The sequence below is a fragment of the Heptranchias perlo genome, chromosome 2 (assembly GCF_035084215.1).
Source record: "Heptranchias perlo isolate sHepPer1 chromosome 2, sHepPer1.hap1, whole genome shotgun sequence".
NCBI classification, from domain to species: domain Eukaryota; kingdom Metazoa; phylum Chordata; class Chondrichthyes; order Hexanchiformes; family Hexanchidae; genus Heptranchias; species Heptranchias perlo.
Window position 1 is genome coordinate 21,033,728 of NC_090326.1, and position 15,189 is coordinate 21,048,916.

The 15,189-nt window shown below is 43.3% G+C and overlaps 1 protein-coding gene across 1 annotated transcript in view; it reads left to right on the forward strand.

The window, feature by feature from the left end:
* Nucleotides 1–15,189, forward strand: part of LOC137335711 (genetic suppressor element 1-like) — a 193,652-nt gene that overhangs the window by 133,538 nt on the left and 44,925 nt on the right. Inside the window, exons 7-8 of the mRNA XM_068001011.1 lie at nt 6,256–6,620; nt 13,134–13,410. Coding sequence (XP_067857112.1) covers nt 6,256–6,620; nt 13,134–13,410 — 642 coding nt within the window. The remainder of the gene's footprint in view (nt 1–6,255; nt 6,621–13,133; nt 13,411–15,189) is intronic.

The window sequence follows — 15,189 nt, forward strand, 5'->3', positions numbered from 1 at the left end:
AACAACACTCAAGAAGCTCGACACCATCCAGGACAAAGCAGCCCACTTCATTGGCACCCCGTCCAGCACCCTAAACATTCACTCCCTTCACCACCGGCGCACAGTGGCTGCAGTGTGTACCATCCACAGGATGCACTGCAGCAACTCGCCAAGGCTTCTTCGACAGCACCTCCCAAACCCGCGACCTCTACCACCTAGAAGGACGAGAGCAGCAGGTACATGGGAACAACAGCACCTGCACGTTCCCCTCCAAGTCACACACCATCCCGACTTGGAAATATATCGCCATTCCTTCATTGTCGCTGGGTCAAAATCCTGGAACTCCCTTCCTAACAGCACTGTGGGAGAACCTTCATCACACAGACTGCAGCGGTTCAAGAAGGCGGCTCACCACCACCTTCTCAAGGGCAATTAGGGATGGGCAATAAATGCTGGCCTTGCCAGCGATGCCCACATCCCATGACGAATAATAAAAAAGGAGAAGCAGAGGGATCTCAGGGTACAGATACACAAATCACTAAAAGGAGCGTCACTAAAAAGGCAAACCAAGCACTGGGGATTCATTTCGAGAGGGATAGAATTGAAAAGCAGACAAGTTATCCTAAACTTGCATAGAACCGTGGTTAGATCACACTTGGAGTACTGTGCACACTTCTGGTCTCCATATTATAAAAAGGATAGAGAGGCATTGGAGAAGGTGCAAAAAAGATTCACAAAGATGATACTGGAACTGAGAGGATATACTTATCAGGAAAGACTAAACAGACGATAGGGGTAGATGAAGTAGGGAGGGAGGAGGCTTGTGTGGAGCATAAACACGGGCATAGACCAGTTGGGCCGAATGGTCTGTTGCTGTGCTGTAGGCTCAATGTAACTCGATGAATGAGGGAAATGATGGGAGTTGTACCAGTGAAAGAAATGATCCCAACCTTGGTCACTAATCTGGGATCAAATTGCAAACGGAACAGCTCCGGAAATCCATGAGGTATCACATCTCAGCATAAGTGCCGAGTTGCACCTGCCCCAGTCCTCCTCCGCTAACCGTATTCAGAATAATACCGGGGCAAATAGGGTTAAATTATGAGGACAGGTTGCATATACTAGGCTTGTATTCCCTTGAGTAAAGAAGATTAACAGGTGATCTTTTTGAGGTGTTCAAGATGATTAAAGGATTCAATAGGGTAGGTGGAGAGAAACTATTTCCTCTGGTGGGAGAGCCCAGAACAAAGGGGCATAACCTGAAAATTAGAGCTCGGCTGTTCAGGAGTGATATCAGAAAGCACTTCTTCTCACAAAGCGTAGTGGAAATTCCCCCGGTCCTCCACAAAAGAGGCCAGAAAGTCTGGCAAAAGAGTCTCAGGCTTGGTGCAACTATAAAAGGGGGCCACTTTAAACTTTTGAAACATTTAACAGTCAAACATTTGGGGGCCCGGACCATTTTCTGGGCCCGGACCCCCAGGTGGGCCCAATATCTGCCCCTTGATTATTCAGTAGACCTGGTGTTACCAAGTGTAGTTGCACCAACCATATGCTGTGGGTCAACAAAGTTTCGGAGTGCAGGAGTATTCTCATCCCCCTCGCCTCACTTATATCAATGGCCCTGTAAGGAGTAGGCGAAGGCTCTACCTCCACAAGGCCATCCCAGAAACATTGGTGCAAGGCTGAGACTTAGCGTATCGAGGCCCTGGCCTAGTTTCTGGCCGTTCTAATGCAGTTGCGGCCGTTCTAATGGACACTCGTTGAAGTTGCGGCAGGAGTCTGCTGGAATGGCCGCAGATTTTGGAAGTCAGCAAGTTCTGAACTGACTACATTTCCAGTATGTAAACTAAGTTCACATGGCTATTGGCAGTAGTTATGCTGTCCTCATTAGCAGCAATGATCTGATTTACTGTGATCAATGGTAAAGTTAAAGAGAGTATATGTATGTTCAGAAAAATTGGGAAAGCGCTATGAAGTATTTTAGTTTCAATTTAAATTGTGAGGATTCCTCTTTCGAAAGATTTTTTGTTAATTATTTTTCCAAGGCAGTGCGTTGCAGCACATTGGAATACAAAAAGCTGTGCTTTGGAAATGTGAGCATGAGGTTTGTACCCACAGTTCCCAATGCAAATGAGCTGCAGATCACATCCCAGCTGCTGGATGAGCCATTCCTCATAAAAAACACAAGAAAGTTTGGAACAAGAAAAGGCCATTTGGCCCTCAAGCCCCTTCCTTTCACAGTCCGTGCATGACTATCTCAGTCATGGACTTCATCCCAATCCCACCCAAGATCTCTATACTCTCTAACTTCCCTGTGAAAACAGATCCATTAATACCTATAACCCTCAGACTCCTTTTTCAATGGGTATTAACTCAGTTCCTTTTCAATGGTATCAGCCGATCCAGAATTAACTACATTTTCTGGTAGTGTGTTCTACAAAGCTACTATTCCTCAGCGGGGTGGGGGGTGGAGGTGGAGAATTTTCAAATCTCTAGTTTTGCTCAAGGCTTGTGTATTTTTAAATTATGCCCTTGAGTTCTGTGCCGACTGCCCAAGCTAAGTAGCCGACTTATCTCTACCTTTCATTGTCCTAAAGACCTGCATCACATTCAGTCTTTTCTCCAGTGAAAATAAACTCAGTCATCTGATTCTTTCTTCACAACTCAAGCCCCTAACGCCTGGAATCATTCTTGCCACTCTACACTGAACTCTATCCAATGTATCGATAGTCCTTGTGAGATAGGGTGACCAAAATTGCACAGCATACTTTGGACTTACCTCACCATTGACCTATACATCATTATAACTTAGAATCCAATACCCTCCTGATGTATCTCAATGCTCAGTTTTCCTTCTTAACAACTGCATCACATTAACTAGATACTTTCAAGGTATAATTACTGATCACACCCCTATCCTTTTCCATTTCTATCCCAGCTAACAGGCAACAAAAAGAACAAATGATTTCCGGGTGATCCAATGGGCACAAACATGCAGTGCCTACCAGTTCACTGGATGACTTCCATGACTAATGGGCACCACATGGAATTTTTGTTTTTATCTTAATTTTATCATTCTAACTTAGTTTGTTGATTTAGTTTTACAAATCAATTTGGGTAGACCATTCTCCCTGGAAATACTAGTGGTGTTGCCCCTTTAAGGGGAGTTACTTGCTTGTGTACCTATGGGGCCGGACTTGCCTTGCTTAGCATTTATTCCAGCTTATCACGAAATGAGAGCCTTTCAAGTTACACACAAATTTACTGTTTCTATATGCATTGCATTTTATCTGTCCATATTAAAATCCATCTGCTGTGTCTCAGCCCATCTGCATAGTATCATATTAAGTACAGCACAGGAGGAGGCTATTTGGCCCATCGTGCCTATGCCAGCTCTTTGAAAGGGCTATCTAATTAGTCCCATTCCCCTGCTCTTTCCCCATAGCCCTGTAAATTTTTTCCTTCAAGTATTTATCTAATTCCTTTTTGAAAGTTACTATTGAATCTGCTTCCACCACCCTTTCAGGCAGTGCATTCCAGCTCATTACAACTCGCTGCGTTAAAAAAAATGTTTCATGTCGCCTCTGGCTCTTTTGCCGATTACCTTAAATCTGTGTCCTTTGGTTATTGACTCTTCTGCCACTGGAAACAGTTTCTCCTTATTTACTTTGTCACCACCGTTCATGATTTTGAACACCTCTATCAATTCTCCCCATAATCTTCTCTGTTCTAAGAACAAACGCAGCTTCACCAGTCTCTCCACATAACTGAAGTCCCTCATCCCTGGTACCATTCTACTAAATGTCTTCTGCATCCTCTCTAAGGCCTTGACATCCCTTCCAAAGTGTGGTGCCCAAAATTGAACACAGTACTCCAGCTGTGGCCTAACCAGTGTTTTATAAAGGTCAGCATAACTTCCTTGCTTTTGTACGGTCGCATAGTGGTTATGTTACTGGACTCGCAATCCAGAGGCCAGGACTAATAATCCGGAGTCATGAGTTCAAATCCCGCCACGACAGCTGGGGAATTTAAATTCAATTAATTAATTAAATTCAATGAATGTCCTTTAGAGAAGGAAACCTGCCATCCTTACCCAGTCTGGCCTATATGTGACTTCAGACCCACAGCAATGTGGTTGATTCTTAATTGCCCTCTGAAATGGCCTGGCAAGCCACTCAGTTGTAAAATTTCGCTCCAAAAAGTCATAATAAGAATAAAACCGGACGGACCACCCGGCATCGGACCACTAGGCACTGGACACGACAATGGCAAACCAAGCCCAGTCGACCCTGCAAAGTCCTCCTCACTAACATCTGGGGACTTGTGCCAAAATTGGGAGAGCTGTCCCACAGACCAGTCAAGCAACAGCCTGACATAGCCATACTCACAGAATCATACCTTTCAGTCAACGTCCCAGACTCTTCCATCACTGTCCCTGGGTATGTCCTGTCCCACCGGCAGGACAGACCCACCAGAGGTGGCGGTACAGTGAGATACAGTCAGGAGGGAGTGGCCCTGGGAGTCCTCAACATTGACTCTGGACCCCATGAAATCTCATGGCATCAGACCAAACATGGGCAAGGAAACCTCCTGCAGATTACCACCTACCGTCCTCCCTCAGCTGATGAATCAATCCTCCTCCATGTTGAGCACCACTTGGAGGAAGCACTGAGGGTAGCAAGGGCACAAAATGTACTCTGGGTGGGGGACTTCAATGTCCATCACCAAGAGTGGCTCGGTAGCACCAATACTGACCGAGCTGGCCGAGTCCTGAAGGACATAGCTGCCAGACTGGGCCTGCGGCAGGTGGTGAGCGAACCAACACGAGGGAAAAACTTACTTGACCTCGTCCTCACCAATCTACATGTCGCAAATGCAACTGTCCATGACAGTATTGGTAGGAGTGACCACCGCACAGTCCTCGTGGAGATGAAGTCCCATCTTCGCACTGAGGACACCATCCAACGTGTTGTGTGGCACTACCGCCGTGCTAAATGGGATAGATTCAGAACAGAGCTTCGATCTGATCCATTGGTTGTGGAATCGCTTGGCTCTGTCTATGGCATGTTGCTTCCGCTGTTTAGCATGCATATAGTCCTGAGTTGTAGCTTCACCAGGTTGGCACCTCATTTTTAGGTATGCCCGGTGCTGCTCTTGGCATGCTCTTCTACACTCCTCATTGAACCAGGGTTGATCCTCTGGTTTGTTGGTAATGGTAGAGTGAGGAATATGCCGGACCATGAGCTTACAGATTGTGCTGGAATACAATTCTGCTGCTGCTGATGGCCCACAGTGCAGCTCAAAACTGGGCAAACATGAGGCGGCTCACCACCACCTTCTCAAGGGCAATTAGGGATGGGCAATAAATGCCGGCCTCGCCAGCGACGCCCACATCCCATGAACGATTTTTTTTTAAAAACTGTGCCTCTATGCCAGGATCCCATATGCTTTTTTAACAGCCTTCTCAACTTGTCCTGTCACCTTCAAAGATTTGTGTACATAAACCCCCAGGATTCTCTGTTCCTGCACTCCTTTTAAAATTGTACCATTTAATTTATATTGCCTCTCCTCATTCTTCCTATCAAAATGTATCACTTCACACTTCTCTGCATTAAATTTCATCTGCCTTGTGTCTGCCCATTTCACCAGTCTGTCTATGTTCTCCTGAAGTCTGTTACTATCTTCCACATTATGTACTACATTTCCGAGTTTTGTATCATCTGCAACTTTGAAATTATACCCCCTATACCCAAGTCCAGGTAATTAATATATATCAAAATGAGCAGTGATCTTAATACTGACCCCTGGGGAACACGCCTGTATACTTCCCTCCAGTCTGAGAAACAACTGTTCACCACTACTCTCTGCTTTCTGTCCCTTAGCCAATTTTGTATCCATGCTGCCACTGTCCCTTTAATCCCATGGGCTTTAATTTTGCAAACAAGTCGATTATGTGACACATTATCAAACGCCTTTTGAAAGTCCATATACACAACATCAACCGTATTACCCTCATCGACTCTCTCCATTACTTCATCAAAGAATATGAAGATAATCATCCTTTCTGCTCATTATCTGTCAATATAGCCTTGTGTCATTAGCAAATAATATTTTAAACACCCTACTATCATTGCAGTGACATTGGCCTAGAAACAAGTCATCCACCCTCCTTTTCATTTGATGAATGGCATCTGTTGGGAGGAACTTTAAAAAAGGGAATAAAGAAAATAAAACAAGAGGAAAAAAATAACACATGTCTTATGTTTGTGATCGCAGATCGCAAATCGATGATGACGTGAGACAGCGAGAAAAGGAATGCGAACACGAGAAAGAAAAGGATTGGGAATGGGGGACTCCTCGAGAAAGGGAGCCAGAAGTAATAACAGAACAGGACAGGAAGAGAGAAAAACAGCAAGAAATGGAATGGGCGAAAGAGATTAAACGAAGGAAAGAAATGAAGCAGGAAAAAGACCTCGACGTTGAATATGGAGCCGGGAAGAATGCAATTCCAATCAGTGATACGGGAAAGAGACGTTTGGAAGGGTGGAAGGATTTCATCTCTGCAATGGAACAGTTCCAGCCTATTCAAAGGAATGATGAACACACAAACTCATGGCGCATTATTCCATCTACTCAACCAGGTATTGTCTGAAAATTTTCGGTCTCTGATTTACTTAAAGTGCTACCATCTTCACAAACACTATTTGATAAAGCTTTTTTCCAATTAAATACAAACAGCACAATGAAATAAATCACATAAAAATGCATGAGCAAATGCGAAAAAAGACATATGCATCTCTCCTGCCCTACCTCGCCCCCAAACAAAAAACAGGTTTGCCAAACACTTTGATAGGAAGACAATAGACCTTTATACACAGAACGGTATATGTTCTGATTTCCAGGATAAGTCCGAGTAAAAGGGATCAGCACAGCACACAATCTTCTTACAATGTTAGCCTTAAGTGGCCTTACGCAAAATGTGCGAGAGCTTAAATTGAACATGAAAACCTGCATTTCTGCAACTAACAACGTGAGTCCCGCATGGTGTGTTGCCTTCCTGGTGCCACGGTGAAGGACATCACTGAGAAGGTGCAGAACATTTTGAGGTGGGAAGAGGAACAGCCAGAAGTTGTGGTCTATGTGGAAGCAAATGACTTAGGAAGGAAAATGGTTGAGGTCCTGCAGTCAGAGTTTTAGGAGCTAGAGAGGAAGTTAAAAAGCAGGACCTCAAAGGTAGTAATATCCAGATTACTCCCAGAGCAACGCGCTAGTGAGTATAGGAATAGTAGGTTAATGTGTGGCTGGAGAAATGGTGCAGGAGGGAGGGCTTCAGATTCCTGGGGCTCTGGAGCAGGAGGGATCTGTTCAAGATGGATGGGTTGCACCTCAACAGAGCTTGGACCAGTGTCCTCGCAGGGAGGTTAACTAGTGCTGTGGGAGGGTTTAAACTAATTTGGCTGGAGGATTGGCACCAGGATGAAACATTATAAAGGAGAAACAAGGTGCACAGAGGACTGGGAGAGACAAATAGCACTCGAGTAAAGAATAGTTCAGAAATAGGAGGGATAAGACAGGGCAGTCTAAGATGAGATTGAAATCATGTGCGTAAATGCACGTAGCATGGTAAATAAGGTTGGTGAGCTGCAGGTACAAGTTGCCACATGATATAGTGGCAATAACAGACCTGGCTCAAACAAGGGGAGGATTGGGTACTTAATATTCCTGGCTACAAGGTATTCAGGAAAAATAGGGACGGAAAGAAAGGAAGTGGGGGTGGCAGTATTAATCAAAGAAACTATTCTAGCACTGGAAAGGGATGATGTAGTTGAGGGGTCAAAGACAGGATCTATTTGGTTAGAATTAAAGAACAATAGAGGAGCTATTACGCTGCTGAGTGTACACTATAGGCCACCAAATAGTGGGATGGAGATAGAGGAGCAAATTTTCAGGCAAATTACAGAAAGATGCAAGAGCTATAGAGTAGTGATAATTATCCCAATATAGACTAGAGCAGTAACAGTGTTAAGTGAAAAGAGGTGGAGGAGTCCCTGAAATATGTACAAGAGAACTTTCTTGACCAGTGTTTCCAGCCCAACAAGAAAGGAAGCAATGCTGGATCTAGTTCTGGGGAATGAAGTAGGGCAGGTGGAGCATGTTTCAGTGGGGGTGTATGTGGGGAACAGTGATTATAATATCATGAGGTTTAGAATAGTTATGGAAAAGGACAAGGAACAATCAAATGTGAAAATACTAAACTGAAGGAGGGCAAATTTCAGTGAGTTAAAAAGAGATCTTGCCCAGGTGGATTGGAATCAAAAATTGGTAGGCAAAACAGTAATTGAGCAATGGGAGGCCTTCAAGGAGGAGATGGTTTAGGTACAGAGTAAACACATTCCCACGAGTGGGAAAGGAAGGGCATCTAAAGCCAGAGCTCCCTGGATGACTAAAGATATAGAGATTAAAATGAAACAGAAAAGGAGGCTTATGATAAATGTAAGGTTCATAATACAGTAGAGAACCAAGCTGAATACAGGAAGTACAGAGGAGATCTAAAAAAGGAAATAAGAGGGGCAAAGAGAGAGTATGAGAATAGAATAACGGCTAATATAAAAGGGAACCCAAAAGTCTTTTATAAACATATAAACAGTAAAACGGTAGTCAAAGAAAGGGTGGGACCAATTAGGAGATCTTCTTGTGGAGGCAAAGGACATGGCTGAGGTACCAAATGAATACTTTGCTTCGGTCTTCACTAGAGAAGAGGATGCTGCCATTATAGCAGTAAAGGAGGAGGTAGTAGCGATATTGGAGAGGATAAAAATAGATAAAGAGGAGGTACTTAAACGATTGGCAGTATTCAAAGTAAAAAAGTCACCAGGTCCAGATGGGATGTATTCTCGGTCACTGAGGGAAGTAAGGGTGGAAATTGTGGAAGCTCTGGCCACAATCTTCCAATCCTGCTTAGATATGGGGACAGTGCCAGAGACTGGAGGATTGCAAATGTTACACCCCTGTTTAAAAAAGGGGAGAAGGATAAACCTGGCAACTACTGGCCAGTCTTTCTAACATCAGTGGTGGAGAAACTTTTATTGACATGCTTCTAGCCTGTTGTTATAGAAAAGGATTATTTTGCATATGTAGGAGGTCATTCATTAACAGTTATATGCTGCTTTAGACACTCCTTTCTGACCAATTCTGCTGATTAGAGGAACTGACAGCTATTTTTGACAGGGTTTTGAAATGTGCTACGTTAACTTTGAAATGTAGATTTTTTAAATCTCTTTGACTAACTAATTTCTGCCCTGGAGAAAAATGACTGGGTTTTAAAAATTTGTTTACTTTTCTTGAATTGTATTGCAAGGTAAGGAACATTTTGTGGTTTCAGTCTCTACTTGTATTTGGTAATATTCAACATTAAGAACATACAGAAAATCCTTCCGATAGATGTTACTTGACAACTAAAATGCTTTAAAACTGAGGACATTTTTCTCCAAAGATTCCTTGTACTATTGCTGTGCCAGCTTTTAGAGATCAGGCAGGTCAAAAATGCAAATCCACCATTGAAGCTATACAACATGCTCCCATTTTCATAACATGTCGGTGGTGGGGAAACTTTTAGAGACAGTAATACGGGACAAAATTAATTGGCACTTGGAAAATTATGGGCGAGTAAAGGAAAGTCAGCACAGAATTGTTAAAGGAAAATCATGCTTGACTGACTTGATTGAGTTCTTTGATGAAGTAATGGAGAGAGCTGATGAGGGTAGTGCAGTTGATGTTGTGTATATGGACTTTCAAAAGTACCACATAGTAGATGTGATTTGATAAAGTGCCACATAGTAAATTGTTAGCAAAATTAAAGCCCATGGAATAAAAGGGACAGTGGCAGCATGGATACAAAATTGGCTACAGGACTAGTGGTGAACGGTTGTTTCTCAGACTGGAGGGAAGTATACAGTGGTGTTCCCAGTGGTCAGTATTAGGACCACTGCTCATTTTGATATATATTAATGACCTGGACTCTGGTATAGAGGGTATAATTTCAAAGTTTGCAGATGGCACGAAACTCAGAAATGTAATAAACAATGTGGAGGATAGTAACAGATTTCAGGAGGACATAGACTGGTGAAATGGACAAAGACATGGCAGATGAAATTTAACGCAGAGAAGTGTAAAGTGATACAGTTTGGAAGGAAGAATGAGGAGAGACATTATAAACTAAATGGTACATTTTTAAAGGGGGTACAGGAACAGAGAGTCCTGGGGGTGTATGTACACAAATCTGTGAAGGTGGCAGGATAAGTTGAAAAGGCTGTTAAAAAAAACATATGGGATCCTGGGTTTTATTAATCGAGGAGTAGTGAGTACAAAAGCAAGGAAGTTATGCTAAACCTTTATAAAACACTGGTTGTGCCTCAGCTGGAGGATTGTGTCCAATGCTGGGCACCACACTTTAGGATGTCACGGCCTTAGAGAGGGTGCAGAAAAGATTTCCTAGAATGGTACCAGGGATGAGGGACTTCAGTTATGTGGAGAGACTGGAGAAGCTGGGGTTGTTCTCCTTAGAACAGAGAAGGTTAGGGGAAGATTTGATAGAGGTGCTCAAAATTAGAATCACAGAAAATTTACGGCACAGAAGGAGGCCATTCAGCCCATCGTGTCTGCGCCAACCAAAATTGAGCCAGCCAGCCTAATCCCACTTTCCAGCACTTGGTCTGTAGCCTTGTAGGCCATGGCACTTCAGGTGCACATCCAGGTACTTTTTAAATGAATTGAGGGTTTCTGCCTCTACCATCCTTTCAGGCAGTGAATTCCAGACCCCTACCACCCTCTGGGTGAAAAAAAATTCCTTGGCTCCCCTCTAATCCTTCTACCAATCACTTTAAATCTATGCCCTCTGGTTATTGACCTCTCTACTAAGGGAAATAGGTCCTTCCTATCCACTATATCTAGGCCGCTCATAATTTTGTTCACCTCAATTAAATCACCCCTCGGCCTCCTCTGTTCCAAAGAGAACAACCCCAGCCTATCCAATCTTTCCTCATAGCTAAATTTCTCCAGCCCTGGCAACATCCTCGTAAATCTCCTCTGTAGCCTCTCCAGTGCAATTACATCCTTCCTGTAATGTGGTGACCAGAACTGTATGCCGTACTCAAGCTGTGTGGCCTAACCAGTGTTTTATACAGTTCCGGCATAACCTCCCTGCTCTTATATTCTATGCCTCGGCTAATTAAGGAAAGTATTCCGTATGCCTTCTTAACCACCTTATCTACCTGTCCTGCTACCTTCAGGGATCTGTGGACATGCACTCCAAGTTCCCTCTCTTCCTCTACACTTCTCAGTATCCTCCCATTTATTGTGTACTCCCTTGCCTTGTTTGCCCTCCCCAAATGCATTACCTCACACTTCTCCAGATTGAACTCCATTTGTCACTTTTCTGCCCACCTGACCAATCCATTGATATCTTCCTGCAGTCTACAGCTTTCCTCCTCACTATCAACCACACGGCCAATTTTTGTATCATCTGCAAACTTCTTAATTATGCCCCCTACATTTAAGTCCAAATCATTAATATATATCACAAAAAGCAAGGGACTTAGTACTGAGCTTTGTGGAACCCCACTGGAAATAACCTTCCAGTCACAAAAACACCTGATGACCATTACCCTTTGCTTCCTGCCACTGAGCCAATTTCGGATCCAACTTGCCACTCTCCCTTGGATCCCATGGGCTTGTACTTTTTTGACCCGTCTTCCATGTGGGACCTTGTCAAAAACCTTGCTAAAGTCCATGTAGAATACATCAAATGCACTACCCTCATCGACCCTCCTTGTTACCTCCTCAAAAAATTCAATCAAGTTAGTCAGACACGACTTTCCCTTAACAAATCCATGCTGACTATCCTTGATTACTCCATGCCTTTCTAAGTGACGGTTTATCCTGTCCCTCAGAATTGATTCCAATAATTTGCCCATCACCGAGGTTAGGCAGACTGGCCTGTAATTACTCAGTCTATCCCTCACTCCCTTTTTAAACAATGGTACAACATTAGCTGTCCTCCAGTCCTCTGGCACCACACCTGTATCCAGTGAGGATTTGAAAATGATAGTCAGAGCCTCCGCTTTCCTCCCTTGCTTCTTTTAACAGCCTGGGATACATTTCATCCGGCCGGTTTTGCTAGATTAAATAAGGAGAAACTGTTTTCAGTGACACAAGGGTCGGTAACCAGAGGACACAGTTTTAAGGTGATCGGCAAAAGAGCCATAGGTGACATGAGGAACGTTTTTTTACGCAGCGAGTTGTTATGATCTGGAATGCACTACCTGAAAGGGTGGTGGATGCAGATTCAATAGTAACTTTCAAAAGGGAATTGGATAAATACTTGAAGGGAAAAAATTTACAGAGCTAGGGAAAGAGCAGGATAATGGGACGAACTGGATAGCTCTTTCAAAGATACAGCACAAGCATGATGGGCCGAATGGCAGCCTCCTGTGCTGTAGCTATTATGATACTATGGCGTGATAATTTTCTCACAAGGAATGCACTATACGCTCAGCTCACCCGCATTAAATGGGCAACGAGGTCAGATACATTGGGGTAGATTTTCTACTTGCAACCCAGGCGTAAAGCTGGCATTGATCAGCTGCCCATTGTAGAAACTGCACCATTTTCATTTCCATTGAAATCAATGGTGTTAATGCTTGCGTTATCGTAGCAGTCAAAGGAATGTCAGCTAAACGAGTTAAGCATTCATCTGCTATTATCAGCAGCAGTCATTTCTAGGCTATTTTTCAAAGGAAAGAGAACAGGCCATAATAAAGAAATATGGAGGTTAAAGTGGTTTTGGAAGGTAGTGCAAAACGGACGATAGAGAATAGGCCGCCCATTCTATATCTCGCCCATTTTCGATTTCATCGGGATGTATAATGGGCGGTTGATTCGCTATCGCCCGTTATGCGCTACCACCCAAGACCAATTTCACCCCCTGTGGTGTTTAAAACCATTGTTGTAGGATTTGTATTTAATAATCCTTAAAAATAATATTTGTCCCAAAATTCGATAACTTGGTACATTATTAATTGTGTTGTTTTTTTATATGTATATATTTTTAAAAAGCAGAAAATGGCCTTTCTGATCGACAACTTTTTCTTTCAAAGATAAAGCCAAAGAGCCCTCTCTGGGAATTGGAAAGGTGCGAACATTGCCTCGGGAACCTATTGCCCTACCTGCTTCCTCTTCTCTACTTGGGGTCCCCCCAAATGTTCCCTCATATTCCTCATCCTTGGAGGGGAAGTGTGCATTGCGCCACAGCCATCGGCAACAGGGGAAGGAGGAACGACCGGGACGTGGAATTGACTTCCGTCAGCATCACCTTCAGCAGCTTGATAGGACCCAAAGGCATCAGTTTTCAGAGCAGGAGAGAGACAGAAGCAGGTGAGTAACATGTCAATCAGTGCTGGTGTTCCACAAGCAAAGAGTTCGGGGGCTTTGAACAGACTATTCCTGAACAAGCAGTATCTACATTAAGTCCAGAAAGATTTGTCTTTTCTTTTGTGCAAAAATCAAAGCTCATGTTATCCAGCATGCTATCCTCCTTCAGAGCACACTGCATTTTCCATTCACATTATATAAATGCATGTTCTTTCTTTCTTTCTCCTTTCCCATTCTTCATATTCTTTCTTTCAGATCTTTATCTCTTACCCAGCATAACTTTTATTGCTTGTGTAAACCTGAGAAAGAGGGAGGATGTCAAGGCCTTGGAGAGAGTGCAGAGGAGATTTACCAGAATGGTACCAGGAATGAGGGACTTCACTTATATGGAAAGACTAGAGAAGCTGGGATTGTTCTCCTTAGAACAGAGAAGGTTAAGGGGAGATTTAATAGAGGTGTTCAAAATATGAAGTGTTTTGATAGAGTAGATGGGGAGAAACTGTTTCTACTGGCAGGAGGGTCAGTAACCAAAGGATACAAATTTATGATAATTGGCAAAAAATCCAGGCGGGAAATGAGAATTTTTCTTATGCAGCGAGTTGCTATGATCTGGAAAGAACTATCGGAAAGCATGGTGGAAGCAGATTCAATAACAACTTTCAAAAGGGAATTTTGTATATACTTGAAAAGGAGAAATTTGCAGGGCTATGGGCAAAGAACAGGGGAGTGGGCCTAATTGGATAGCTCTTTCCTACATTACAACAATGACTACACTTTAAAAGTACTTCATTGGTTGTGAAGTGCTTTGGAATGTCCTGAGGTCGTGATAGGCGTTATATGAATGCAAGTCTTTCCTTTTTCTTTCAAAGAACTGGCACAGAGACAGTGGGCCAAATGGCCTCTTTCTGTGCTGTATGATTCTAGAAGGGAGGGAATCTCTTCAGCACCATGCCCGGTTTCAGCTGGTGGGGCAATATTTAGTAGGGATTATTTTCCAAGTCCATGTTGCTGGTAGGGAGCTTTGTCTGACAGCAGCACAAATCAGAAATTTGAGTGTTCGCTGACCCATGATTACCACTTTAACGATTTCAAGACCTTAGTCATTGAAAACTTGTCAACTTGCTGAATGGGGAAAGTACTATTTGCTTCTCCACCTTTCCTCTCATCCCCTTGCTCTTTGGAAAAATTAAGAAAGAAGGCACGGTCTGATAAATGCTGATCAACTATACAGGACGTGTTGACAACTCAGCCCTCTAACCCTCCCGTAAATCGAACTTTATTCTCCAACCTTTGGTGAATTATTAACCAGGAAAGGCTAAGTATCCATTTGCGTACAACCACAGGTAATATAGACTATTATGTTGTTGAGAAAACTTACTACTCAACCTGTGTAAAATACCAGGTGACAGATGTTTTCTCTCGAATCCTAGGACGGAAGGAGAACTCCACAAAATACTGGGTCCCTAAAATCCTTTCCTGTTATCAGGCCGTGCTAAATTTGGACCTCAGACCCAGATCTGGCGGAGACCATAGCTACATCCCATTTTTCTAACTGAATTCTGGGCAATTAGAAAGCCGTTAATCAGAAAAGAGACGGCTTGAGGACAGAATGTGGAGCTTGGGGAATGTCGCGTGTTTGGATGATGTTATAAAGGGAACATTTCCCTGAAGGAGGGAAGCTATCCTGTCTTCAGATTACTACTCACGGTACATGGAGGATCACTTCATTTGAAGAATGAAGAGCGGTTCATGTTTGAGTACTCCGTCTCCTGCATTGGGAAC